Raw genomic sequence first — 27,769 nt, 5'->3', positions numbered from 1 at the left:
CACCTGGAATGTCATAGACAACAAAACATATTATATAACTGAAATAAAGTGATATCAAGTGATTCGATGACATTTACACTAATGTTCAAAAATTTGGGGGTCAGTAAGATTTTTCAAAAATAAATTAATGTTTTTCAGCAAGTAAATTGATCAAAAGTGACAGTGAATACTTTCACAATGTTACAAAAGCGTTTAATTTCATATAAGTGCTGTTCTTTTGAACTTTAAATTGATTAATCAATTAGGAAATGGTTAAAACCATCTGTGATGCAACTCAGACCTGAGCTGTTATTGTGCTGATGGACTCTGAAAACTGTGAACTAGCATGAACTCTTTTCAAATCCATTCCTTCACGCTACATTATCCTCATAGCAGGCAATGGACCACAGGGGGCACAGCACTCTGATTGAACGCCGTGCACAGCTGTGGAGATACTCACCAGCTGGACTAATACAGCCTGTCATTATGTGTGTGTGTATATGTGTGTGTGATATTTGCACAGAAGGGGACAAAAGAGAATTTATATAAAAAAGAATATATAATCATATATATATATATATATATATATATATATATATATAGGCAGCGGCTATTTGCACTAAGTGAAAATAGCATATTGTATTAGTGATAGCTGCTATTTACACTAAGTGCAAATAGCTATAGATTCTATTTACATTATGTTAAAATAGCAGGATTTTCTGCTATTTATACTAATTATTCCAAATAGTGTAAATTATCTGCACCTCAGTATTGTAGTAGCCTACATTATAAAACAGTATAATAACGTATTAAGTGAAAAATATTATTTTAATTCAAATGATTAAATAGATGCCACCTCATTGTGACAATAAAGCCCTCCCTACACCTACCCTAACCCTACCCATACTTAATTTTCAGCTTTTTGATTATTTCCTTCATTTTAATTGAAAATAAAAGACTTTCCGATATGATATGAGATTTGAAAAGGCAAAAGGCGGATTCGAACCTGAGTCGATCACGTCAAAAACTATTAAGCTTTACCATCTACACCACTGTAGCTACTGATTGGAAAACGCCTTTAGTAATGTTGACTATCCCAAGCACACATTGTTGGGTGGAGTTAGTGTAAATAGTCTCTGCCAACAAGGCGGTCTTGCACTGAGTTGCACTTTTCAAATAAGTAACACCTTTCCTGTCCCCGTGTTAAGAGAAATTGGTAGTAGTGGGGGAAGTCGTGGCCTAATGGTTAGAGAGTCGGACTCGTAATCGAAAGGTTGCGGGTTCGAGTCCCCGGCCGGCAGGGATTGTAGGTGGGGGGAGTGAATGTTCAGCGCTCTCTCCACCCTCGATACCACGACTGAGGTGCCCTTGAGCAAGGCACCGAACCCCCAATTGCTCCCCGGGCGCTGCAGCATGGCTGCCCACTGCTCCGGGTGTGTGTTCACGGTGTGTGTGTGTGTGTGTGTGTGTGTGTGTGTGTGTGTGTGCGCATTTGTTCACTACTCACTGCTGTGTGTGTGCACTTGGATGGGTTAAACGCAGAGCACCAATTTCGAGTATGGGTCACCATACTTGACAATACGTCACGACTTTACTTTTTACTTTTTTTTTTTTAGTAAGTGTAGAGGCAGAGGCATTTGAGGCTTATTAATTTCACTCTTTGTGTGAAAGGGCCGTTACAGTTGCCATAAGTATAACTTTTGGGCTTTCTATTATTAAAAATAAATAAGCGAGCGCAGCCCAGGTGACGCAAAAGTAACGTAATGCATTACTTTCCATAAAAAATAACTAAATAACGCAGTTACTTTTTATAGAGAAAAGCATTATTGTAATGCATGACTTTTAAAAGTAACTTTCCCCAACACTGGTGTTGATTCATTTGAGGATGTTTGCACAGAAGAGGAAAAAATAGAAATTATTAAAAAAGAATATATAAATTTATAATTTTCTGTGCAAATATCCTCAAATGAACACTTTATTCAGCTTCCAGTCAAGATATTCATTCAGTACAAAAAAAATAACAATTCACTAAAACAGTCCACTGTGATGCTTTTGATTTTTTTTCTTCATCTAAATGATTATACTGATTAAAATAAAAATAGTATTGTAGTATAATATACCATATAGAAAACTTAGTACAGTAATGGGTAAAGTAATTTGTTTATATTACTATAATTATATTACCACAGCAACTATAGAATTGCCACAACAAATTAATTAAAGTACTTTACTATAGTATGGTTCAAAAACACTATAGTATTTATCATAAATTACTATAGTATTTTTTTCACATGGGTAAGCACAATTCAAAAAAAATTTTTTTAAAATCCAAGAGTGAAATGACACTCACCTCTGCTTTAGCTTGATTTTTGAAGTGTGTGGATGATCTTTGTAGAGTGCCGTGATGGTAAAAAGCTTCAACAAGCAGAGTCAAATATAGACAGCAGGTTACTGGAGGATATGAATCACCAGTACTTCATAAATAAAGGCTAAATGAAGCCCCTCCCCAAACACCCTTCATCTTTCCTTCCCTCTCTGCCTCCTTCAGCCTTAGAGAGATGCTGTTTTGGCTGGGTAACTTTGTTTCTGTCAATTCAGGTTTTTCTGCTTTCGCTATCCATTTTTTTTATCATATACTGTACAGTACAATGTCTCTCTAGTTACTATACTGTCATGATAACAATAATAAGCAGAATAAGAGTTTAGCATCAGAGCGATTGCTGTACAATCCTCAGAGGAAATGGGGAGCGACATTTCACCATGGGGGTTCACTGTAGAAACCCTTCACACTAAAATCTCGATCCGAATAATCAGATGGGTGGTAGGATTATGAGGAGCATTTAATATGCAATCACTGTAATGGCAACTGACAGGTATTATACAATCAAATTATTACTCAAGACCAGTTCAGTAACACAAACTGACCAATTAAAGAATCGGTGATCTCGCTAGCTCAGCATGTTTGACTTTGCATAATAGCTGTTTACATCAATCCTCAATTTTGAATCATGCAGAGAGAACCCAAACCTATAGAGGCAAGATTAGACAATGTTTAGAAAGTTGTTGTTTTTTATGCCCAATCCCATCTTGACTACTGTTTGTACTGGAATAGGTTGTTCTGTTCAGAGATTACACTTTAAAATGACCTTTTCAATGAATTAGTGTTTTAGCTGTTAGTTAAAAAAATGATAAAAGAAATGAAAGCACTGAATGTCAGTAAGGATATTTATGTTATAAAAGTTTTAGTTTTTATCAAATAACTGCTGTTTCAACATTAATAGTAACAATAATTGTTTCTTCAGCACCTGTCACGAATCTGGTTCGTGGCCTTCCGTTCGACTGCCAAAAGAGGGGTCGCCTCTCCATCATATTGACTCTCACACCACACATCACACTGGACTGCATTTCCCATCATCCATTGCACTGACGACACACACAGCTGATTCCACTAATCACGCTCACACCTGAAAATGATCACACACTATTTCACACTCTTTATAAGCCTTGGACTTTCTCTCCCTGACTGCCGAGTATTGTTCTGTGTGTAGCACTCCTCTAGTGTTAGTGGCCTTACCGAGCCGGTCTGTGGTTTTCTGTTTAGTTCCAGTATTGTTCTGCATTTATAACTCTCCTAGTTTTAGCTGCGATATGGAACCCTCTTTGTTGTCTTAGTCTTGCTTTGCCTTGTGTTTTATACCTGGATTATCTCTCTGCCTTGCCCTGTTGGATATTGTTCGCCGATCGTCGACTCTATAGCTAGCCCTAGGATTACTCTGTCTTGCCTGTGCCATAAGTGTTCGCTGTTGTTTGACCCTGCCTGTTTTTTGACTGTTTATTAATAAAAGCTTGCACATGGATTCTCACGTCTCGTTCGCCCCGTTACAGAACCAAATCAGCATATTAGAACAATTACAGAAGGATCAGGAGAGATTGAAAACTGGAGAACTGACTGCTAAAAATTCAGCTTTGCCATCACAGAAATAAATAGCATTTTAAAATATATTAAAATAGAAAATGGTTACTGTTTTTACAGCGTTTCTGATGAAATAGACTTTGTGAGCATAAGACTTCTTTAAGAAATATTTAAAAATCTTATCAACCCCAAACATTTGAACTGTAGTACATTTCTAGAACCAGCTATTGTATTCCCACCATTATTAATGACCTTTAGGGTCATATGGTTAACAGAACCATCCGGCTTTAATAAGTTATCTCTGAACTAGTCTGAAGGACAGTAAGATCTAAGATGACGTACATGGTGTTCTAGCCAGGACATGCAGATTCCCTATGCAGAACATCCACTTAGTTTTTCCGAAAGAAAGACACAAACCATCAATCGAAACAGTGATGGAACTTGCGTTTATTGAATGGCATCATTGATAATTTGCAATAATTTTTAATTGTATAACTCAGAAAGGTTGTTCCTAAGTTGGTCAATCATGATTCATGAAACACATTCATGCAAATTCTCTCAAAATTTTCTCAAAGCAACACACTGAAGAGAGATGACCAACCAGGAGGAGATCTTTCCTCATATCTTGTCGGTATTAAGAGCAGAGAGAGTCTTCTGGGTGCTCTGCAGATGGAACATTCTGGAAAATACCGCAGAGTATTTTCCTGTTATTTCATACAAACAACAGCATGCAATGGTTCTGCAGTGGGCATGGTCCAAATGAAGCACTTCCTTTAAGTTAACTCACAAATAACACTGGCTAGTGTGCACTAGGACATTTTTTTCTCTTCCGTTGATGTGACAATCTTCATGGATGTTTGTCGGGTTTTAATCCAAGCACAGGACGGAAAAAAAAACACCAGTGACTAGAGCAGGCATGAAGAAACACTCTTTGATAGCACCTTAGTCATTTAAACTCCATGTCAGATTACCAGCCTTTGAACACATGCTGTGGACACTCAGGAGTAGCAGTACTGCATAAAAACAACATCCTAGAGCACATTTACAAACCCCACACATACTGCTTCAACACATATTATTGGTTCCTGCTACTTTATCCTCCATGGTGTGTCAGATTTTTGAGAAGCTTTCATGTTCTCTTTGACCTTCGTTCAGCTTCCTCAAACGTTCTTTGAACTGTAAAGTTTGCATACAGATCAGAATGATGCATTTTCAGCCTGAGACTGAGATAAATGCAGTTAGTCCTATTTTCAATAAACAGAAGCGGATGAGCGTTTCCAAATGCATGCTGCTAGTCCAGGATTCGGTTACAAATAAATTTAGCAGACCAGCGTCACGGATGCATTGACCCAATCAGAGACAGTAGGCGGGGCCAAGATGATTGTATGATTGACATCAAACTGTAGCAGCAAGGTTAGTCACTTTAGTTCTGTGTAGAGATTCAATTTAGAATATTTTTTCTGCATCTTCTGCACAGAACCACCACGTTTTGGTGCATATGACTATTATTATTATTATTTGAGATAAATACAAATTTCAGCACACACAAATTGACTGCAGAAGTTATTAAAGTCTGCCCCAAACACCAGCTTGCTGAGTTATAAGTGCATTTGGGACTTTTGAAACATTTTAGGTTTTTGTAAGTTTTCAATAAAGCTATTTTTTCCCAGATTCTGATATTGTGATGTTGGTCAAAAACTTACTTTTTGGAAGTGATTTTCAATTAAAATAAATAGCATGTACTGTAATGTATTTAAAAGCTTTAAAGCTGCAGTAGAACCCGATACTAACGTGTACAATGTGATTGGGAGTGCGTTGACAGGAGGGTAGAGCCTGTGGAAGCTTTGTTGTGATGGCAGCAATTATTATTTTAAGGCATATGAGGTGTGTTCATCTGTCCAACACACTTCATTAATGACAACTCGCCCGTACACACACTGTGTGCGTGTGTGTGTGTGTATAAATGTCAGAGGTTCTCCTCATTAGAGGTATTTCGTAGCTGCTGCAGTCACTTGGCTGAAAAACGAACACATCCATCTATATTGTTCGGTCGAGTTTGTTGTGTTTAATGAGAAGTACAGTCCAACACTGATGACTCAGAGAGTGATTGTGATGATGATGATGCTGAGGATGAAAATCACCTGCAGAAATGAAGTCTTAATTATCTTGTTTTAGTCTTTGTCTCCAGTGGATCTTTCTTTGCCTTTTGCGATGAGGTTGATGGATGGGTTATGCTCTTTCTGGGGGTAGAATCCTGAGGTTTGGAATTGGACTGCGTTGGGCAAGGAGGTTTGGGCTGTCGTTGAGTTTCATTGGCTGCAGGCTGTCGGCGAATGCGCTGAGGCGAAGGGCTGTCGGTGCGGGAGGTGGCGTAGCTCCGAGGGGAAGTGCTGAAGCTTCGGGTGGCATTAACAGCTGAGGTACGAGTAACGGTACGTGTGGCGGTCCGACTTCCCTGTGACTGGGAAGGGCCTGAAGATGGAGGACAGGGCGGAAGTGTTTTAGAGGGACGGAGCTGAGGTTTAGGTGGCTGCTGATGGATATTTGTGTGCAGACTTGCAGACTTTTGAATCCTGGGATTGACAGAACCGTTGGCTCTGCTGGCGAGAGGAAAGAATGAGTCATATCAATCAGAGGTATTATAGGGCAGTCTGCATAATTTTCGTTATATAGTTTGTCAGTAATGGTGGCAAGCAAAATCTGAGGTAGACCATTCAATGTTCACAAATTTGCAGCAAGAACATTTTATGATGAACACTGTCAACTGAACTAAAAACAAAACAAAAGGCTGTGATTTATTTAAATAAGCATAGTGTTTCATGTTTCAGAGTGAAGTGCAGCACTGTGTTAATTTACACGCAAGGGCCTCATGATCCAGTATTTTCAGTATCTCAAAACAAAGCGGTTCACAGAAAATTCTGCACGCTCCATCTTTGCATGTGTTGAGAGTTTAACATGCATTTAGGAATGTGATGTACACTTCATTTTCACTTTTACATAATTTCTAACATTTTAGTGAACAGATGATAACACCATATCACTTCATTTGTACAGGGAATCGTTTGTAAACCTGTTGTCACAGAATAGTAAAGGTCTCCCTTGCAGTTTTCCGCCACAATATATAAGATTATGGGTCACACTTTATTTTAAGGTCCAATTCTTGCCATTAACAAACCATTAACTATGACATTTGCCTCAATAAACTCATAACAGGCTGCTTATTAATAGTTAGTAAGGTAGTTGTTATGTTTAGGTATTAGGTAGGATTAGGGATGTAGAATATGGCCATGCAGAATATGGGCTTTATAAGTATTAAAAAACAGCCAATATATTAATAATAGGCATGCTAATAAGCAACTAGTTAATAGTGAGAATTGGTCCCTATACTAAAGTGTTACCAGTTCATGGGTTTAATTATTGCAAGTGAAGAAATTAAGACATAAATATTATAATTTTACGACTGTACTATTAAGTAATGATAATAAATATTACTTTTATTTTACAGTGCAGTTATATTACAATAGTAATGTATTTCTGTATATAATAAGAACAAGAATATTAATAACATAAAATTATTATTATTATTATTTTCAAACTGTTTGGCTTCCTGAAAATATGCATAACTCTAAAAACATAAATATAGATATATAAATGTAAATATAAATATTAAAAAAAGGAAGAAGAAGGGACAAATTCAGTGTGTCCAAACTTTTGACTAGTAGTGCAGATTCAAATGAATAACAATTAAGTTGTAATTCCGCTCAACCCACCTGTATTGAATGAAAGACACAGATCTCTGTGTTTGTGGAAGGGTCGTGCCCCCCAGTTGGTCGGATGACCCCCTGATAGGTGTGACTGGACGAGGGATCCTGCTCCTAATTTTCCCATCTGCTCCTCTCTCTCCTCTCGCTGAGTCGTCTGATTGGTGGGTTTCATCTTCAGATGCAGTGGTTGAGAGTGTCGGGGAGTGTGAGGAGGCGGAGCGAGAGCGAATCAGGTGGGGGTTTTTGCGCTCCAGGACGAGACGAGCCAGCTGTTGCTGTCGGCTTTTGCGAGTTCGCTGCAACTGCTCTTGACTCATCTGCGATGACTTGTCCGAGCCCATTTCCTCCTCTGACATAAGCACAGGGATACGGCTCCGCCTCTGTGGGAGTGGTTTTCTATCAGGTGGAGACATATCCTTCTCATCTTCCACCTCTGCATCTCTGTTTTGTTCAGGTGTTAGTGATGGACTCTCTTCCTGCTCCTGTTCCTTTTGCTGGTCTACTTCTGGTGAGACACCCTCTTGTCTGACTTCCAGTTTGGCTTCTTTGGAGACTTCTTCTTCCTCAACTGTAGTCTCTGGCTGGTCGTGTGACTCGGCTAAAAACAATGCCTCTGCTTCCTCTCGGTCACTTTTTTTTACTTTTTCTTCTGGTTCACTCTCTTCCCTTTTCCCCTCATCCTCTTCTCTTTCTAATGTAATCCCCTCACTTTCCTTTTGCTCTCGTTCACTGACCCTTTCTTTCACCTCTTTCTTTCCACCCGTCTCCTCACGCTCAGTGGACATCAGCTCCTCCAGTCCAGGCGGACGGTGTCTGGCTGTCATGACATTGAGATGCGTTGTCTCAGCGATGTGGATGAAAGTGCGTTCCACCTTGGTGAACGGCGGCGAGGAAGAACCGCTGCTGATCACAGCTGCAGATGTCATGACAATAGGCCTGGGCTCCGACCTAATGACGGAGAGAGTCCCAGGTTCGGATTCATCCGGCACGGGTCGCTCGCCCTGCGGTGTCAACACGGCGAGAGTTCCCTGCCCGTCTCCAGGCGAAACCTGCCCATTACCAGCAGACACAAGTACCAGTGTGCGTGAGCCCTCTTCCTGGTCATGGTCTCGGTGGGCAGGGGCGAGTAGGGTGGATGCAGCGCCCTCTGGACTTCCCTCACTACTGCGAGGGCTTCTGTCACTGCCTGAGCCTCCAGTCTTCACACCCTCCTCTCTCAGATCATCAAACATCAACACACCAGACATGAAGTCGACTCGCTTCATACGTGTCTGAGAGGAAGGCGGCGAAGGTTCAGCGACTGCAGCCTCCTGTAGCAATGTAAGAAAAAAAAACATGTGAATTAATGGTGAAAGAGTTGGAGATGTTTAACTAAATTTCTTCTGTGAACTTTCATATAAAAACCATAAAATATTATTATTATTTACTTATAATATTTATACTTATATTTAATATTAATATGTAAATTACCATTAATATATAAAGTAAGTGTATATATATAAAAGTGTATATATATATATATATATAAAAATTTACTTTTACTTTTTATATATTGTATTGTATATAAAAAAGTAATAAAGTCTTATAATCACAAGTTAAGTTTCAGTTCGATAGGAATTATTAAAAAAAAAAATGACCCAACTGTGAGAGAAGAGTCCACACTTTAGTAATTTTTCAGATTATTTACTTGTGATTTGGTTGTATACAAGCTTTGCAGGATTGTCTTTTTAGAATGACATACATGGTTAAAAAGGCACAAAAGTCCATTTTACAGTGTAATATTTTCTGTTTTTTTGTTTTTTTTAATGATTTAGCCCATTTGTGATTTCAAGTGTAGACTCAAAGACAGTGCTCAGCCAACAGTATGTACAGCAGTGGACACACACAGAGCGATGAGAAAGAGGAATGTGTTAGTACAGCAGCATGTTCAGCTATCTGTCCAAAGAATTACAATTTTACAAAATACATGCTTGTACATATTACAAGTCTACTATACAGTCCTTATAGTGTTTATTGTACTAGCTATTTTGTGAAAGACTCTTGCTGTTGAAGGTTGACCCTGATTCACACATGTAATGCTTCTATGAGCAGGTCTGGGATCAGCTGATGAGTAACATTTTTCAGCAATAAAAAGTCCAGCGTATGATACAAATTTTGACTCAAAAAATTCATTAAAATTGATTCATAACAATACTGATTTGTGAGAAGCCACCTATGGATTTTAAGGTTTTCCTCAATACATTGTTGAATACATAAAAGAATACATTTAAACTTTTTACTATACAAACAGATGTTGCTAAACGCTGTTGTACACTGCTCAGAGCTCAAGGTTTTTATCTGGGGAGTTTGACCCAGTTAGAGACAGAGAATGTGAGAGGTCATGAATGTTGAATTGCATGAAGCTGAAAAGCCATTCGGCTTGAGTGAAAATTTAATTTAGCATAAAATATGGTACTACATGGAACACCATTTAGAAGTAATGGACAACATTATTTACAGTCTCTCAGTAAAGCAGAGAATACATTTGTGAAACTTCCTATAACCTTGCTCAAACTATTTGAACACGTTACCTCACGCTATACACACTAGCACTGTTTAAATCTTCACCAGCTTGGAAACACCACATTTCCTGGGAAATTATCTTCATAAGAAATTTGCAGAATTTAAATAACATGCCAATAACAAGATATTTGTCTTATGTGATATAATGTGCATATACACTAGTTTTCTAAATTTTGGGGTCAGTAAGATACATATTTTAAAGAAATTAATATTTTTATTCAACAAGGATGTATTAAATTGATCAAAAGTGACAGTAAAGGCATTTATAACGCTACAAAAGGTTTCTATTTAAATGCTGTTTGTTTTGTTTTTTTACTTTCTATTAATCAAAAAATCAAGGATCACGGTTTTCACAAAAATATTATGCATGCAACTCTTTTCAAATCAGAATAATCACGTGATAAATATAATAAGTAATGGCTGCTGAAAATTCAACTTTGCCATTACAGGAATAAATTACATTTTACAGTACATTCAAATAGAATATTATACAATATTACTGTTTTTATTGTGTTTTTGACTAAAACACAAAAAAATATCACAGACCCCAAAATTTTTTACTGTTGTGTATGTGATATGAAGAAATCTATTTGCTTACTATTATCCTGCACAAAAAAAATAAAAAAAAATCTCTGTTACAGCTGAGCTTTTGTCGTTCTATGTATAGTCATTCAGTCTGTGCTCATCTTCTCCATTAGGAAGACATTTGGATCAGCTGTCTCACACAGTTCAGACTACAAACTCTTCTGAACACACACATTACAGTACATTGGTTATTCCAGATAAACAGTGATTGGTGTAAATTGCATTAAAACACCCAGAGCAGCACAGACACCAGGAGCCAACTGCTATGAACACTAAGTTCAAACCCAGTATGAAATACTGTATTTTTTGTATTCATACATGTGTTTTTTCACCACCCAGAGTTTGTTGCAGTTGGCCCAGCGAGGCAAATGATAGTTTAAGAAGAAACTCTGCATCTTCAGCAAGATTCGCATATGCACTGATATCCAGCATTGAGTCACATAGCATTTTTACAGCATGAATGAAGTGAAACATTAATACACCGATAAACAATTAATCTTAATTTCCTCCCACAGATATGCATATATCTCAAATGAACTGAGGCTGGAGGACTTTACAATACAAATAAAGCATAATAACGATTTAATTGTGTAAATGCTACTTTATGTTTCATAGGAAGTATCTAACACTGTGTCTCAACCAGGCACAACCAAAGTGTGTCCATTAAAATGTGTCACAGTCAGCCAGTCAGAGGCAGGGTTGTATTTAAGTAAAACTATTAAAAATACTTTTCATTAATTGAAATGAAGCTCAAATAAAATACAATATAAATATTAGATGAGAAACTTAAATTTAAATAAAAGTTAGAGATGTCACCTTGACAAATAAAAAGGTTTAATTTTAGCTTTATTTTTATTCCAGTTTTAGCCATTTTAGTACTTAAAACTCTTTAGTACTTTAAAAACTAAAAAAAAAGCTATAATAGTACATAAATACTAAAATAACACTGATCAGAGCATAGGATGTGTGGAGCATAATTTAGAAATAAATTAATTATTAATTATAAATCTATTATAATTTAATAGAAATAAAAAATACATAATCGACAAAATGTTGTATTGTGACTACTGTTGGTTAGCACAAAAACATTTGTCAGTTTATTGCGTTATGCCTGGTTATGACACAATGTGTGATCTAATTTCTATGACAATGATGATGCACTTCTACAAAAGCTTATTTATGCATTGCTTTATGTGACTATTATGTCTTTAAACACTGAAGTAGCATGTCAAGTCTATGGCCAGGAACAAAAAACAGCAACATTCATTTGATAAACTATAGTTAAGTTCAAATATCTGCATATGTGCATCGAACCACTAATGTATGTGTGACAAAACCAAAGAAAGAGGCTCAGTCTTCCTTTCACACACCTATTGCCTTAAGCTCTATTGCACTTCATTTATTTAATATATCTCTATTCCGGAACTTTAATCAATTCTCATCTCTCTACTAGTCAAATGTCTTGACATCGAGGATGTTATGTTTATGACTTTCTTGCCCTCAGATAAGCACAGCTTAAGTTCGCATGGAACCTAATGTCATCTGAAAGCAATATGCATATGTTTCTGTAATACTAAAGGATAAAAGTTATGGTGGAGAAAATTATCTTGAAATATCTTTTTATAGCTAATCTGGAAGACAAAAGTGATATCACAATTAATCTCCATGGCCAAAAGTATGTGAACAAACACCAACCCCACATTCATTTGTTAAGCCTTTTTTTAAACCAAGGCCATTCACCTAAAAATGTCTAAGGAGGTTGTATGGCTGTATTGTTGATTTTCTGCACCTGTTAGTTAAGGATGTAGCTGAAACAGCCAAATTCATTTAATAGAAATGTGTTTACATACTTTCAGCTGTGCAGAGAATTTAATACAAGCCTAATACTCGCACCTCTCTTTCTTTGTTTACTCATTTTCTCTTCTATACAGTGAAAATACTCTCCTTGAAATGCCAGAGGATCCAAGCAACTACATTATTTTACAGGTCCAACCCTGTGAGGATACACACACTGTATGCGAGTAATGTCATGCTTTCTCTCAGCTACGAAAGAAGGCTATAAGAATCTATCTAAAGAGATCCGTCAGTTGACATTCTGTCATGTTTGCTTAGGAAAGCTATATATCCCGCCTGAAGGTGTGCATTGTGGCGTTTGACAGGTTCTATATGTGCTGAGATCATATTGATGCGAATAAACGGTGCAAAAAAATAGCTTAGCAAGCACTCACTGTCCTTCTAGTGTCCTCTACTAACACTCAGCAGGCGAACACATAAAACACATAATCTCACTATCCAGCCTGCCCGCATCACAACTCTCCTCTTACACAGAAGATGATGGAATCTAAGACGCCTAAGCAACAACATAACAAAAAAATGATATTCTCGTCACTTTAGTCAAAGTGCCTGTCCCACCAGACACCAGCAGCTCTGCACGAAACATCCTTGATGGAGGTAAAATGTGTTTTTGTCTTGGTGTTTTTCTTTTTTTTACAAAAACTGTAGTGTACAGTGCCTCTATGAGTAAATACAATTGTTTGTTTTGGAGAATACAATATAATTTATCTTTCTCCAATCGTCCCGAATGCTTAAAGGGAAATATGACAATTCAAAAATGACAATTCTGTCATCATGTCATTCCAAACCTGTATGAATTTCTGTGGAACATAAAAGAAGATATTTTGGAGAGCTGTTTTTTTGATGAAGCAAAAAAAACAAAAAAACAAAGACATTTTTCCAAATGTCTTCTTTTGTGTTCCACAAAAGTCATAAGGGATAAAATAACATGCGGGTGAGTGATGACAAAATTAGAATTTTTAGGTTAACTATCCCTTTAATTTCAAATATCCAATAAAAAAAAATCACTTCAGCTGGAGAGCATCTCATATCTCGTTTACACGCACGCACGCAGGCTCACACACACACACAAATCTCACAATCACAGACCAAGTTTATTGCCCGTACTAAACTTTGTTCTTCTATGGGCACAAAAGTGGGCACCCCTTCTGTTAAATGGCATGACACATGTGTCTGTGTACGCTGATGGTGGGGGAATCATGTCTTGTTCATAAGTTTGGCCAGCATTTGCTGAATGTTTAGGCGTGGGAGGTTTAGTACTGAATGCCGGGCTCTGGGGTTGCCTGGCATAAGGGGCATGTGTCTGCGATGGGCGTGGCGGTGGGCGGGGCTGCTTTCAGCCGAGCGGCTGCGCTGAATGGCCGCTCCCCCAAGGGCAGGGTCATGGGGGAAGGGCTCCATGTCCATGGTAGCGGAGGAAAACACGTACGACGCCAGTCTTCTCAAATGGGCGGGCCTCGGGAATGAGTGATGTGGGTGTGGCCTGTCCTCATCCAACTGAAAAAGACCAATAAGAGCGGAGGAAAAGAGGAATCAGGCTGAGAGAAAAATTAAACGCGAAGTATTGAAAAAAAGCGTGTTTTTTTTATCTAAGATTGTGTGTGATGCACACACAAAAACACACCAATAAAAAACAAGAGATAAACGAAACATTATATCAAATGGGTGGTACAAACACATAGATGTGCTGTAACTCATTCAGAGGACAAGACCAGCCCACATCTGTCTGAACGCTAAAGGCAGGCTTGTTTAAGCTTATGTACGGGTGAATGTATGCTCTATATGTTGTGAAGGAGCCAAAGTGTGCACACAGACCCCTTTATGACCAATGAGCAAGCTAAGCTTGGCTGTGAATTGTTGAGCGAGACGCATACACACAAACACACACACAACCACAGAACCCTAAAACATGCAGCTCAACACGAATACACAAGATTAAATAACACACATACCGTACATCAAGGATGTTCACAAAGACTCACATACAAACAACATATGCTAATAATTATCTTGCAGTACAAGTTATCAGAGGCTTTCTTGTACTGGTGAATATTCAGCAGCTAGGAACAAATGCTAGAAGTATATCATGACACTACAGACTTAACACAACCTAAACACACACAGAGATAATGAAAGCACCTAGCAAATAGTGATTTTCAAGATGCCAGAAACTTCTTAACAGAATCTTAATGCATTAGGTATCATAAACAACAATACTCTTCCTGTTTATTAATCTAGGTTATATAACATTGTTCATTGTTAATTTTTGTTCCTTCATAATACATTAATTAATACAACTTGAAATGCCAAAAAATGTACACTACCGTTCAAAAGTTTGAGGTCTTTTTTTTTTTTTGGAAAGAAATTCATTATGTTATTTAGCGTTTTATTATTTCTTCAGCACTAAATCGGCATATTAGAATGATTTCTAAAGGATCATGTGACGCTGAAGACCAGAGTAATAGCTGTTGAAAATTCAGCTTTGCATCACAAGAATAAATTACATTTAAAAACAGTTATTTTAAATTGTAATATTACTGTTTTTACTTTTCTTTCTTTCCAAACCTTTGAACTGTAGTATATGTAAAAATTAACATTAAACTTGATTAATAAATTCTGAATCATGCATTTAGTAATGTCAATCCTTATTGGAAAGTCTATCATTAGAACCAATCATTTGTGCCTGGAAATTCTGTTACACCAGAAAATGTCATCTATGTGTTTGTTCACATAGATGAAAAAAAAAAAAAAAAAAAAAAAACTGTAAACTATTCATCTGTGTTTGTTATTTATAACTTAAGCTTTTTTATTCTAAAAAGGCCTAAATAATAAGTAATACATTTTTATTTGCTCTTCCTTCTTTCTTTTATGTAGTTTGTCACTAAGATATGTCACATTACATAACTAAAATGAATTGCTTACTAAAATTCACACTGATGTTGATAACAAAAATGGACTTGCAGACCACTGGTGTGTGATAATGTGATAAATTATATTTCAAAATAGACTTTCCTTTCAGAAATCTGTTATGATGGAGCTAAAGGTCATCAAACATATTAAGTGATCAGGATAACCCATACACACATGCCCACACATGCACACTCAGGTGTGCCTTACCGGTCCATCAGGTCCAAACGGCTCCGATTCCCTCCTTCTTGGGCAGGTATGAGGCAACGAGTGACAAGGTGAATGGGCAGGGCTCGGTCCTGCTCCCTCCCCCTCTGCTACAATCATCATCCCACGTTGTGTTTTGGGTCGTACCACAGCCTCAGCTCCACCCATACCGTGCATATGTCCTCTCCTTCTCCTCTCCTCGTGGTCCTCAAGGGGGCGTAATTCCTCTGGTTCCTCATCCGTGGTGCCTGAGGTGGTGGGCTCTGCCCCAGGATGGAAGTCTTTCAACTCTGTTTCTTTATCAATCATCACCCACTCCCTGCTGTCGAAGTCCTCCTCCTCTGCCAGTGGGACTGAGCGGATGAAGGCATTGCTGTGGGCTTCCTGGTCGCCATCTGCAGAGACATCATGGTGGCCACCGGCCAGTCGTTCTCCCTGCCCAGCTTCTAAAGAGAGCATTTGAGCAGGCTGGGAAGAGTAGACGTGCCTGGATGGAGAACCCAGCATGTCCAAACGAGAGCTGCCACAAACACACAAAGGCTAAGACACGGAATCAACTGGACAACAACACATTTAACTACAGACTTTAAATTGTAGGAACATTAACCTTCAAAAGTATGGGGTCAGTGCATTCTTTAAATATGTATATTTTTGTTCATCAAGGATGATTAATTCAAAAGCAACAGTAAAAACATTTATAATGTTACAAAAAAATTATATTTCAAATAAATGCCATGCTGAAAAATATTAAGCAGCACAACTGTTTTCAACATTATTGATAACAATGAGAAATTTTTATTATAATCTGCAAATTAGAATTTTTTTATTTAATAACTGGTTTAGAAATGAATAAATATGGTCATTGATAATTATATTAAATATTCAAATTTTAAAAATGCTTATAATTGCTTCATAACTTTATTAATTTATAATTACTAATAATCCCAGTCCGATTAATAGTCCTATTAGATAATTTCATAATTATTAAATTAATGAAAGATTAGGCAATCATACATTTCAACAAGAAGGGTTACCTCAAGATCATGTAACATTACATCCAATAAAAACTGCTAATTCATTTTAATCTGTTCCGAGAAATAAAAAATAAAATTTTTCTTTATCATGCCAAGCTGTTTTGATCTTAAAAATGCCATATGATACCATACTAAGAACAGTATGCACTTTCCTTTCATTAAATTCACAGAAGCCATCCAAAATGCCAGAGCAAAATGCTGTAGTACAAAACAGAAACTTTACATGTTTTCTTATCAGAAAGCCACTTTTGCATGCTTTCCTCACTAACAAGACACATGCGGTCAAATGACCTTTAGAAATGCTAAATGTCAGCCAGAAGAACAGAGCGATAAATTTTCAAGCACACACTCTCCTCACCGTTTATCTGCGGCATCTCCTCTATCCTCTGCAGCAGACAGGCGGTCAGATTCTGGGCTGTTGACTCTCCGGTACCTTGGAGGGCGGGCCTGAGCGTCTGCTTCCCCCCCCCTCACCAGGGAAACAGACCTCCCTCCTCCTGCAGGCTCCTCCCCATCCTCTGCTGCTACTTGCATCTGAGAAGACCAGCAGTATTAAACACTCAAAAATCATGTTTGTATATTAATTAGACATAAAAATATGTGAATAATTTGGCATAATATATTAAAAATGATACCTTACTGATGCTGATCCTGAGTTTGTTACGGTTGAAGTCAGTTTCATCCCATCCTTCACCAGCAGGTGGAGCAGGAGCTGGTTCGCTAGGTCTGCTGGGTATCAAAGCAGGTGGAGCGTTCTCTTGGTCACTCAGGTGTTCGTCTTGCAGAACATCATCAGTGTTTTCCCTCGGCAGTTCACCAGGTACCGGTGTCACATTCACCATCCTGAGAGAGAACGTTCAAAGCCATATCAGCATCACATCAGAGTCTTTTCAAAGTCACTCCAGAGTAGAGCAGAATCCCATCCTACAGTGCAAATGGTCTGATACTGTTGTAAGAGCACTTGTACATATTCTTACCCCACAATGGCAGCAGTTTGCCGTGTGTTTTGTTGTGGTGGCGTGTGAGTGCTGGTGGGGAGGGCTGTATCAGATTTTTCCCAGTCATAAGGCTCGTTTTCTGTTATCATCCTCTCTTTCATGCTGTTCTCAAATACTGACATTAGCAACTAGACCAGAGAAAGGAAGAAAGAAATTTATTTTTTACTCAAAAAAAATATATTTATATATACATTTTATATCTCGAGTACATATTTTTAAACTATATACTTTGTCGTTCAAAAGTTTAAGGTCTTTTATGCACAACAAGGTTTCATTTATTTGATTTTAAAAAACAGTAAAAAAAACTGTAATATTGTGACAATTGCAATTTAAAAAAATTTAATTTTCAAACATTACAAACATAATTTCAAATCAAACAAGAGAGAGAAAAGAAAAAAATAATTGAATTGAAATGGAGAATGACATAATCGTACAAGTAATAATATGCCTTACATATCTATCACATATATATATATATATATATATATATAAGCCTATATATATATAAAAAATGGGTCCCACCTTCTATGAAATATGGCATTTTTGCTATAAGAAGCACAGGTTAAGTAATCTAATGATACATATTCCTACATAATTGCAATTTTAAAATAGCTGTTTTCTGTTTTATTATGTTGTAAAATGTAATTTATTCCTGTGATGGCAAAGCTGAATTTTCACCTGCCATTATTCCGGTCTTCAGAAATGTACATTTCCTATTATTATCAGTGTTGAAAACCGTTATGCCGCTTAATAATTTTGTGGAAACCATGATACATTTTTTAGGATTCTTTGATGAAAAAAGAACATCTTGAAAGAACAGCATTTATTTGAAATAAAACTCTTTTTATATTATACATGTCTTTACTGTCACTTCTGATAAAGTTAATTCATTCTTGTTGAAAAATGAATGGTTTACCTGATAATCAGGTTTGGTGTAGTAATCTAAATCCAGCACATGGTCATAGAAGATATGAAACTCAGCAGGCATGTGTTTCAACAGCATCCTGTGCTCATAGCGCTCTTTAATCTGTCCCACCTGCTCCTGTTCATCAGATGCACATTACGGACACAATTAACAGCAAAAACAACCCTGAAAGCTTTAAATATTTCAAACAAAAGCTCTTAAGACTGAGTACAATGGGGATTAATTCACTCATTTCAGTTCCATTATGTTAATAGTGACTGGCTAATGTGAGTGTGATACAAGTGTCTTACCTTATCTTTTATCTTACGCCATGGTAATTGTCCAACAGTAAACTCCACCAGCATATAAAACAATGACCACAAATCATCATGACGACCCATTTCCTGTTAAAAAGAGTCAAATTATGGTTAATAGAGTTAAAAATGGTTCTTTATGAAGCTGATTCTGGCCAAGAATCACCCACTTAAGATTCATTAATGTCAATAAATCAGATTCAAACTGGCAAATGCAGCCAGCGTTCACCAAATTTTGTGCATAACACGCTTTAGACAGTCAATGAATGAATTGCGTGCAGTCTGTGGGCGTCCTCTTTAGACTACACTTACCTTGTTTTTATGAGCATTAATGGAAGCATAGCGTACTGTCCCTCTGAACCCAGCCACCGTCCTGGGCTAAAGAAGAACATTTAAAAGAGACTCATAATAAGAATTCATATCACTTTCATTTTAGACTTTAACTTTTAGGTTGGAATAAGTAAACACATGATCAAAACAAAGCAAACGTGAGAGGGAAATATAAGGGAGGGTGGAGCGACAGGAATTCTGTATGTTTTAGAAACTTTTTATGACCTTTTTACTTCTTTTGGGATTCCTAGACTGATTGAGCACGATTCATGTACACACACATACAGGGACACTCTTACATAGTAGAGGATGTAGGAATGGGACAGTACGGCATGGGTGAGAATATGTCCAAAGTGGCCGTGCTTCAGGATTTAGCGTTTAAGGCACAACCATTAGAGAAGAGTGGATTATTTCTGAGAGCCTTCAGAGGGTAAGGAAGGAATCTTTTTAAGATTTTGGAAAACTCACAATATGACTGTCGCTATGGTAACAGGGACAAACATCTTTGGCGGGGGAGCATGCGATTCAACATGAGAGCCAAAACAGAACTGCAAAACAAAACTGAGAAAAGTGAAACATAAAAATGAATTCAAACACACAAATAATAAGATTCATCAGTAAAAGGCAAATAAAATTAAAAAATAAATATTAATGCATGATACTTTGGTACCATATTGATTATTGGCTGTTATTAATTGTTGTCATTTCCAATGCTTTTACATGATCTTTGTTGCTAATGTACATAATATTCACTTAAAGTCTTTTGTACATAGTATTCACTTATATATATATACACACACACACACACACACATCTGGTCAGAATTTTAATATCAGTGCATCTCTATAACTTTTGAAACATAAAACATCACAACTAAATATAAAAACTGCACATGCACAAAACAGAAATGTGAAAAATGCTGCTTATTAGGCAATTTCCATTCAAATTAAACAAATAAATGAAACAAACAGAAATTGTAATTGAGTGAATATAAATAAGGAAAAAGACTGTATCAGAAAATAAAGCAAAAGCAATACTTACAGGCCGCACTTCTCCATTCGTGTTAGTATACTGTCGTGCCAAACCAAAGTCCAGCATGTAACATTTCCTACAGGTAGACGGCAATCGGCCCATGGCAAAATTAGACTAAGGATAGAAGAGAAACCAGTATCAGCTGACAGGAGCCAGGTAATGGGATTGGGAAAGAGAAGAGATCATATCATCAACAGTAAGACATACAGGTTTAATGTCACGGTGCAGGAATCCCACAGAGTGAATGGCTTCAATGGACTCCAGAATCTGTTTGCCCAATCGTAGAGTCGTGCTCATACTGAACGTCCCTCTAGGCTGACTCCTCCTGAGATCAGCGAGATTCCTTCCCTACCGAAAGAAAGACTCAGATTTCACACACACACACACAAACATGCATAAAACACAAAACAAAATACTGTACCTGCAGCTGCATGACAACATAATTGAACTTGTCATTTCTTCCACATCCAGTAAATTTGCAAACATGATTCTTTCCTGCACAAGAAATAAAAGCAGTAATGTCACAGATATTACTTATAAGTCCCATTTATTACATCTGACATTTTCTTTTCTGCATGGATATGTGAATATACACTCTCGCACATACAAAACACAAATTTCAGCAAGCAGGTATAGACAGAGGCAGTGGCATTTGGAATTCCAGAATGTCCTTCATGAAGGTTATGAAGACACGAGAAAGCAAGAGAGCAGCAAAAAAGAGACGGAGAGAGAAAAAAAGTGTGGTAATCCCACTTCTCTTCAGTTCTTCATGCTCATTACCCTTACAGACTCCCAGTGGTGTGTCTGAACTACAGCTGAGGCAAACTGCCTTGACAGGCATGAAAGCCACAGTGCATCTGTGTGTGTGTTTCATATGAGCACATCCAACAACAACAAAAAAATGGGCATATTAACAGATAAACTGTCACATATCTTTACACATACACCATCCTGCTTGCTGCTTCATTATGTCAAGACAAAGATTAAATATGTACTGTACACTATCATTCAAAATAGAGTCTGTACATATTTTTGTCTCTTATGCTCAACAATGCTACATTTATTTGATTAGAAATACAGCATAAACAGTAATACTGTGAAATATTAATAAAAAAAATATCTAACTATTTTAATATATATTTTAAACAATGTATTACTGTAATGGCAAAGTTGAATTTTCAGCAGTCATTACTCTGGTCTGATCCTTCAGAAATCATTCTAACATTCTGATTTCTGTGTTTTTTTTTATATTATCAATGTTGAAAACAGTTGTGCTGCTTAATATATTTATGGAAACCATGATTACATGTTTTAAGGATTCTTTGATGAATACAAAGTTGAAAGGAACAGCATTTATTTGAAATAGAAATCTTTTGCAACATTATAAATATTATCACTTTTGATCTTACTGAGCCCACACTTTTGAATGGTAGTGTATCAGCGTATATATAAACATAGGCCAAAATGAACTTGTCAATTGACATATGAGAGTAAAAATGAGCTTTGGCAAGTGCATAGAACAATCTCGAAACTGGCCAGAAACTTTAGAAGCAACAAAATTACCACATAATGTTTAAATCGAATTGTAAGAATGAAGACAAAATATATCTGCATCCTCTCCATCTCCTCACCTTGTAGTTTCTTTAGCACAGCAACCTCCATCTTTAGCACTTGTTTTGGTTGTTGGGCAGATTCCACCTTAAGAGCCACATTCTCTCGTGTCAACAGGTCTAAGGCCTCATAGATCTCCCCGAACCCTCCTCCCCCAATCTTCTTCAGCTGAATACACAAACAATAGCAAGGTCAGTCATGGCAGAGCATTGATTTAACCCGTGTGTCATCTATTCCACATGCTTTCCACTCAGAGCTGGTTTTGCACAATCTATACTGTTAAAATAGTTCCAAAAGGGGGTTTTCGCAGTGATGACATAAAAGAACCATTTTGGGATCTCCAAAGAACCTTTTAATGAACGGTTCTTGAAAGAACCATTTTTTTCTTATATAATCATAATAATAAATATAATAATCCAAAGAACCTTTTTTCAACATAGAGAATCTTCTGTGCAATGGAAAGTCCTTAATTGAAACAGATGCCAATAAAGAATCTTTAAGAGCAACTGTACATCATAAATAAACATCATCTAAAATCTGAGAAAGTCCTATATTGCCAAACAGGACAAGTACGTCAGCTAAATCCACAGAAAAGCTTTTGAGGATTTTCTGGCTAGATTTGTTTGACATGCAATAAATTGTATGGCAAAAATAGATCGGCTGAGTTACTTCAGCTGCTCTAATCACAGAACATATTATACTGAACATGAAAGATTTAATTCAATTCCAAGCAATTCAGTTCTGGTAGCATGAACTAAGCATATTGATTAACCTTGACTTAAACATGCTTTGTCACATGAGTTATGAAAGAATTAAGTTTAAGCCGGTCACTGATGAGTCAGACTCTGTTTTAAGGTCCGCTACTATCACCATCAAAGATATTATTACAGTAAAACAGCCACAAATCATTTATAAGGAGAAAGGCTATGAACTGGCCAACAACCAAATGGTTTGAGTGCATTTTGGAGAGAAGCCAGGCTGAGTTGATTTGAAAGCATCTGTTGTCATTTGTGGACCGTTTCGTCCTGTGCAATGAAGCTGCAAAGGCAACAGATAATTTGGGCATCTTTATTCCACAAACACAATCCCACCTAAATATAGACACACACTTACCACTTTCCAGCGCTCTTTTACCATGCAGTTGGAGAGCAGGATGTCGACCTGCTCCCCCGCCCCGTTCATGTTTTCGTCGACGTGGACTCCGGGCCCTACGCACTGCATCGGCTGGCCAGCACTTTACCAAACCCTGCCATTTACCTGCAACACAGTGGGTACACAACTGCTAACCTTGCATTCTATAATAAAAAATAATAGTGCATAGTGGGGTTAAAATATTTTTTTTAAAAAATTAAGAATTGGTATGGTATGAATTGGTATTTGGTATGTTCCTCTTTTGCATGTATTTGATTAGTTAACATTAATTACCATAAAATCATAAATATTCCTTGCTTATTTTACATAACTTTTCTGTTTCATTTTTTCTTAACCTAAACTTTCTTAGTATCTTTAGGTTTAAATACAGTTTAAAATCACAGATTTTTAATCTGAATAAATATTCCTTTAACAAGGTTTGCTGGAAGCTGCAACAAGATTGAAATATTCGAGGAAATCCAAAAATGGACACCCTCTAAACGAATAAATATTCAGGAAAAAAACTCAAATTAAAATAAATAAGAAGTATAAACCCAACACAAGACAAGACAAGTGACAAACTGACAACAAAAACAGCATTGTTTCCATCAGAATGAAAAATACAATACAGAGACACCAGAAGGAACAGACATATGTTTCTCTGGAGGTCAGTATCCGGGGCCGGGCTGTTTTCCATAATCAATGATCCCATTTTCAGGTCATACAAGGGCATTAACTGTAAAAATGTGGCCAAATTGACATACATTTCATTCATTTCAACAGACACAAACCATTGTTGAACATATCATTCTGAAAATGTTCAAAAATGATTGATGATCTTAAAATTATTCAAAGACCCTGAAAAGCAAGTAAATCATTTATTGCCTCTTTGAGATTTCTGTAATGTCTGCAGAGTATCAGGTATCCACAAGAGCCGGTCAGACACAGAGTCCTTGTCTGTCAGTACTGGACTACACCCTTAAGCATGCTCTCATAACGTTACATACACTTATCAATCTCAGTAAAATGGAAACATAAGAGATTATTTTTCACATGAGTGTGTCTATATTTGCAGACTCCGTGTGTTCTTAAGTTAAATCCTTAAAAGATTTCAAACATTTATTTCTGTTTACTGTTACAAAGCACAAACTCTCACCTTCTAAAATGATTAATCTCTCTAAGGAATGCAATGGGTTATAAATGGATCTAATTAATAAAACTGATGAAACGCATTAAAAGACTCTCGCCTTAACACTTCTGTCACATTCATCTGAGAGAGTTGATGCAGACACACATATAGATATTTCAGGAGATTGCAGGAAATACCTCCTCTCACTCTGCACCCTAAAAACCGGGACAGCCTAAGGAAGGCATCTCAGCATTCATAATTATTATCAGAGTTAATTTTGCCCTATTTTAGAATACAGTGCATAATGTTGAAATGTAATTGCTAAAAATATGTGTACAGTAACAGGAAGATGCTTTAAAATTCATATAAAATATTTATACAAAGAATGTATTTTACAATGCTTCTTGAATCTACTTTGCTCTGTTCTCATGCGTTTTTAAACTGATGAATTAACAAATGTAAAGTTTGCATTGAATTCCATTACTAAAGGGTTTTTTGAGTCTCAATAAGAAATTTTGGTGGGGGCCCTGGATCTCTTTTGAGATCCAGCGCCCCCACCCAGACTCTCAACAAATATAGGGGGTTAAATGTACAGTAAAAACTACTGATGCCATTTTGGTGGCATTTTACTACCCTAAATATATGTCACTAAAGCAAGTTTACAGTAAACACTGAACTACTCAAGTAGCAAACTAAGTAACAAAATTAAAATGAAGCAAAATAGAATTTAAATATTAAAAGAATTAACTAACTTTTTAAATAAATTACAAACGTTTTACAAATTACAAACAAGCAAATGTTTTATAAGTAGATTAATACTTTTCACTAATAAAACGACAATTGTAATATATATTTGTTACTTTAAGAATATAACCCTGTTTTATGTAATATACATTTCCAATCAGGTATAAAGCATAGCTAGTATTTATTTTTACAAAACGTTTTACCGTATATTACCATTAATTACCATGAAATCATGAAAAATCTTAAATATTCCTTACTTATTTTAACATGTTATTTTCGACTGTCTATTAAAATATAAACCTGACTTTATTAGATCAAGAGCAGGGACCAAAGGATAAACCTCTTGCAGCAGGCTCTTCACCTGTTTGCATAGGAAAACTCGTACACTTCCAACAAAATGATAATAAGATTCTGAATGCATAAAGCATTTGCTGAGAGCACTTCATTATTCTGACTTAACTAAATGTCAGAAGCTCAAGACTGCGTGGGCTCAGTCTCCTGACATCTTCAGCTTTCTCCGCAGTGCCAAAAGGATCCGTCTGAACGGACCCCACCCAACCACGCTCTGCTCCAATGAGCATCCCTGAAGGCTAAGCCCCGCCCCCAAACCATATTTGATCACCGTCCATTGGGGCAAAGCCTAACAATCAGCAGAACATTCTCCTGCTCGAGCCCGGAGCGAAAAGCACTTTGGGATATGTCGTTCTTCAACGAGACAATAGACATAAACGGCATTGGACATTGTCACCTTTGAAAGACTACAACTCCCACTGGTAGGCCACGTGAGTTGTTGACGTACACCTGCATTATGTGGCATGTAATGTAAATTATTCATGATTGTCCTTAAGCATAAATAATATATATAAAAATGGGCGAGTTTCTATTTTTGACTCAGGCCCAAGTGCCTTAATACTTTGTCAAGACCGAGTCGGATTTTGTTTTCGCGTGCACGCGCATCCTCTATGGAAGTCTGCGGCTCGCGCCAGCGCAGCATCACTATCGACAAGGTGCCAACATACACGGGACAAGCGGATTGCTACGGCAGCGTTTTGTTTAAAAAAATTACTTGGCGAACAAAAAACAATTTACTAACCTGTCGACGGAGTAAAATCTCAAAGTGAGAGTTTAAGGAGAGCCGCATAATTCCGTTGGCGCGACCGCTGCGCCTTTTTCCCTTGTTGATGCTGCACCATTTCCAGCCTCCTCTGCTCCTCCGCTCCTGCACTGATTCAGCATCGCTCGGATACTCCCACTATGCACCGCGCACATGCGTGACAGCAGACGACTGTTGCGTAGCAACCTGAAAGGCGTGAATCCCCCTCATCTGCAGACTTCAGCCATTGAGGAAATTCCTTCAGAAACGTCCAATTATTAATACTACTCATAAACATATCCTTCTAGAGAATTTTTGAGATGTCGATTTGGCCTTGATGTTAACAACTGTTCCTTTTGTGATGATCAAATTGAAACTACGGAACATCTTTTCTATGATTGTACATTTGCCTGTGCTTTTTGGGAAGATTTGCATTCCTAAATTTTAAGATTTACATGTTTTAACAAAGGAAAATATATTATTTGGTTTATTTTTGAAAGATGAAACACATGATTTAGCAATTAACACAATTATTATCCTTGGGAAACTTTTTTTTGCATAAGAACCGATTCTTGAAAATTCTTCAAAATTTCTATGTATTTCACAAGGAACTGTCATTATTTTTTGTCGCTGAAACGAATTAAGAAAAAGAATGCTGTAAATTTCTGTAATTTAGTAGAAAATCTTCAACTTGCTGCAAACCCCTAGTATTTTTTTTCTTTTTTCTTCTCCTTTATGTTATGATGCTTGTCTGTTGTCTCAATAAGAAATTTAGCATTTTGTACCAGGCCATTTATGGTTGTAAAGTTTACACTGTTCAATAAAGTTCAAATAAAAAAATACTACTCATAAACAAGACGACGAAGAAGAAGAATCAACCGTTGTTAAAGAATAAATAAATCTTTTGAAATTATGTTAGATGATGTACAGCACCTTCTCGAACTTGCTATTGAAAGGTGATGCTTAAATAATGGCCTTTAGATTCCAGAAAATTTACAACAGGGCAAGACAAATAAGTTTGTGAGAGAGACAAATTAGTTTTGTGATTGATTGCATCTTGAATATGAAGAGAAAAATAAATGTGGTCTTTAATAATTGCCATAGGGGTCCTTTGTCATTCTTCCTGATATCAGGTAATGGTAATACTTCAACATCTAACTGATCTCAGCAAACACAAATTAATTAATGAAACATATTATTATGAGTAAATATGGTATAGTTAATGTACACTTTTGATGGCACCTGGCTTTACTAGCTTGACTGTGCTGGTTATATGTGGTCTTTAGCTGGTCCAAGCTGATCTAGCTGGTATACCATCTTGGATCAGCAAGATGTTCCCAAAACCATCTTGTAAAGATTTTTGTTTTGTTATACATAACATTTTCCATTATTACTGTTTAGAAACTTTTGCTAATGGTGTTTCAGTTTACCTGAAACAATGTCTTGTTTAGAAAGGTCTATCATCATTATAACATATAAATTACATTCAATATTGTTTCAATGTATTTTTGAGTTGTGACATCACACATTACAAAGTAAACAAAGGATGAAGCCATTAAACTTTTAGCAGTTCTCCATCACAAAACTGTCCCACTTTTGCAGTTCACCCTACTAGCCATGTCTCTTATCTCTTTTTCTCAAACAAGGTAAAGGCACAGACAGAATGAATGATTAAAAA

At 36.8% G+C, this 27,769-nt stretch overlaps 1 protein-coding gene across 1 annotated transcript; it reads right to left on the bottom strand.

The window, feature by feature from the left end:
• Positions 1-4,320: 4,320 nt before the first annotated feature.
• On the bottom strand, positions 4,321-26,224 carry LOC306886420 (tau-tubulin kinase 1-like). Its single transcript, XM_079443511.1, has 15 exons — positions 26,092-26,224; positions 23,108-23,251; positions 22,015-22,162; positions 20,805-20,878; positions 20,591-20,731; positions 20,393-20,497; positions 19,334-19,399; positions 19,019-19,111; positions 18,720-18,845; positions 17,783-17,931; positions 17,441-17,648; positions 17,164-17,339; positions 15,775-16,291; positions 7,663-8,966; positions 4,321-6,489 (listed from the first exon to the last, which is right to left on the bottom strand). Exons 2-15 carry the CDS (start codon positions 23,213-23,215, stop codon positions 6,054-6,056), a joined length of 3,651 nt encoding a protein of 1,216 aa, XP_079299637.1. The 5' UTR covers positions 23,216-23,251; positions 26,092-26,224; the 3' UTR covers positions 4,321-6,053.
• Positions 26,225-27,769: the final 1,545 nt, after the last annotated feature.

This window comes from Barbus barbus (genome assembly GCF_936440315.1).
Source record: "Barbus barbus genome assembly, chromosome: 20".
Classification (NCBI taxonomy): domain Eukaryota; kingdom Metazoa; phylum Chordata; class Actinopteri; order Cypriniformes; family Cyprinidae; genus Barbus; species Barbus barbus.
Note: the sequence above shows the minus strand (reverse complement) of the source record. Positions and strands in the feature narration are given on the sequence as shown.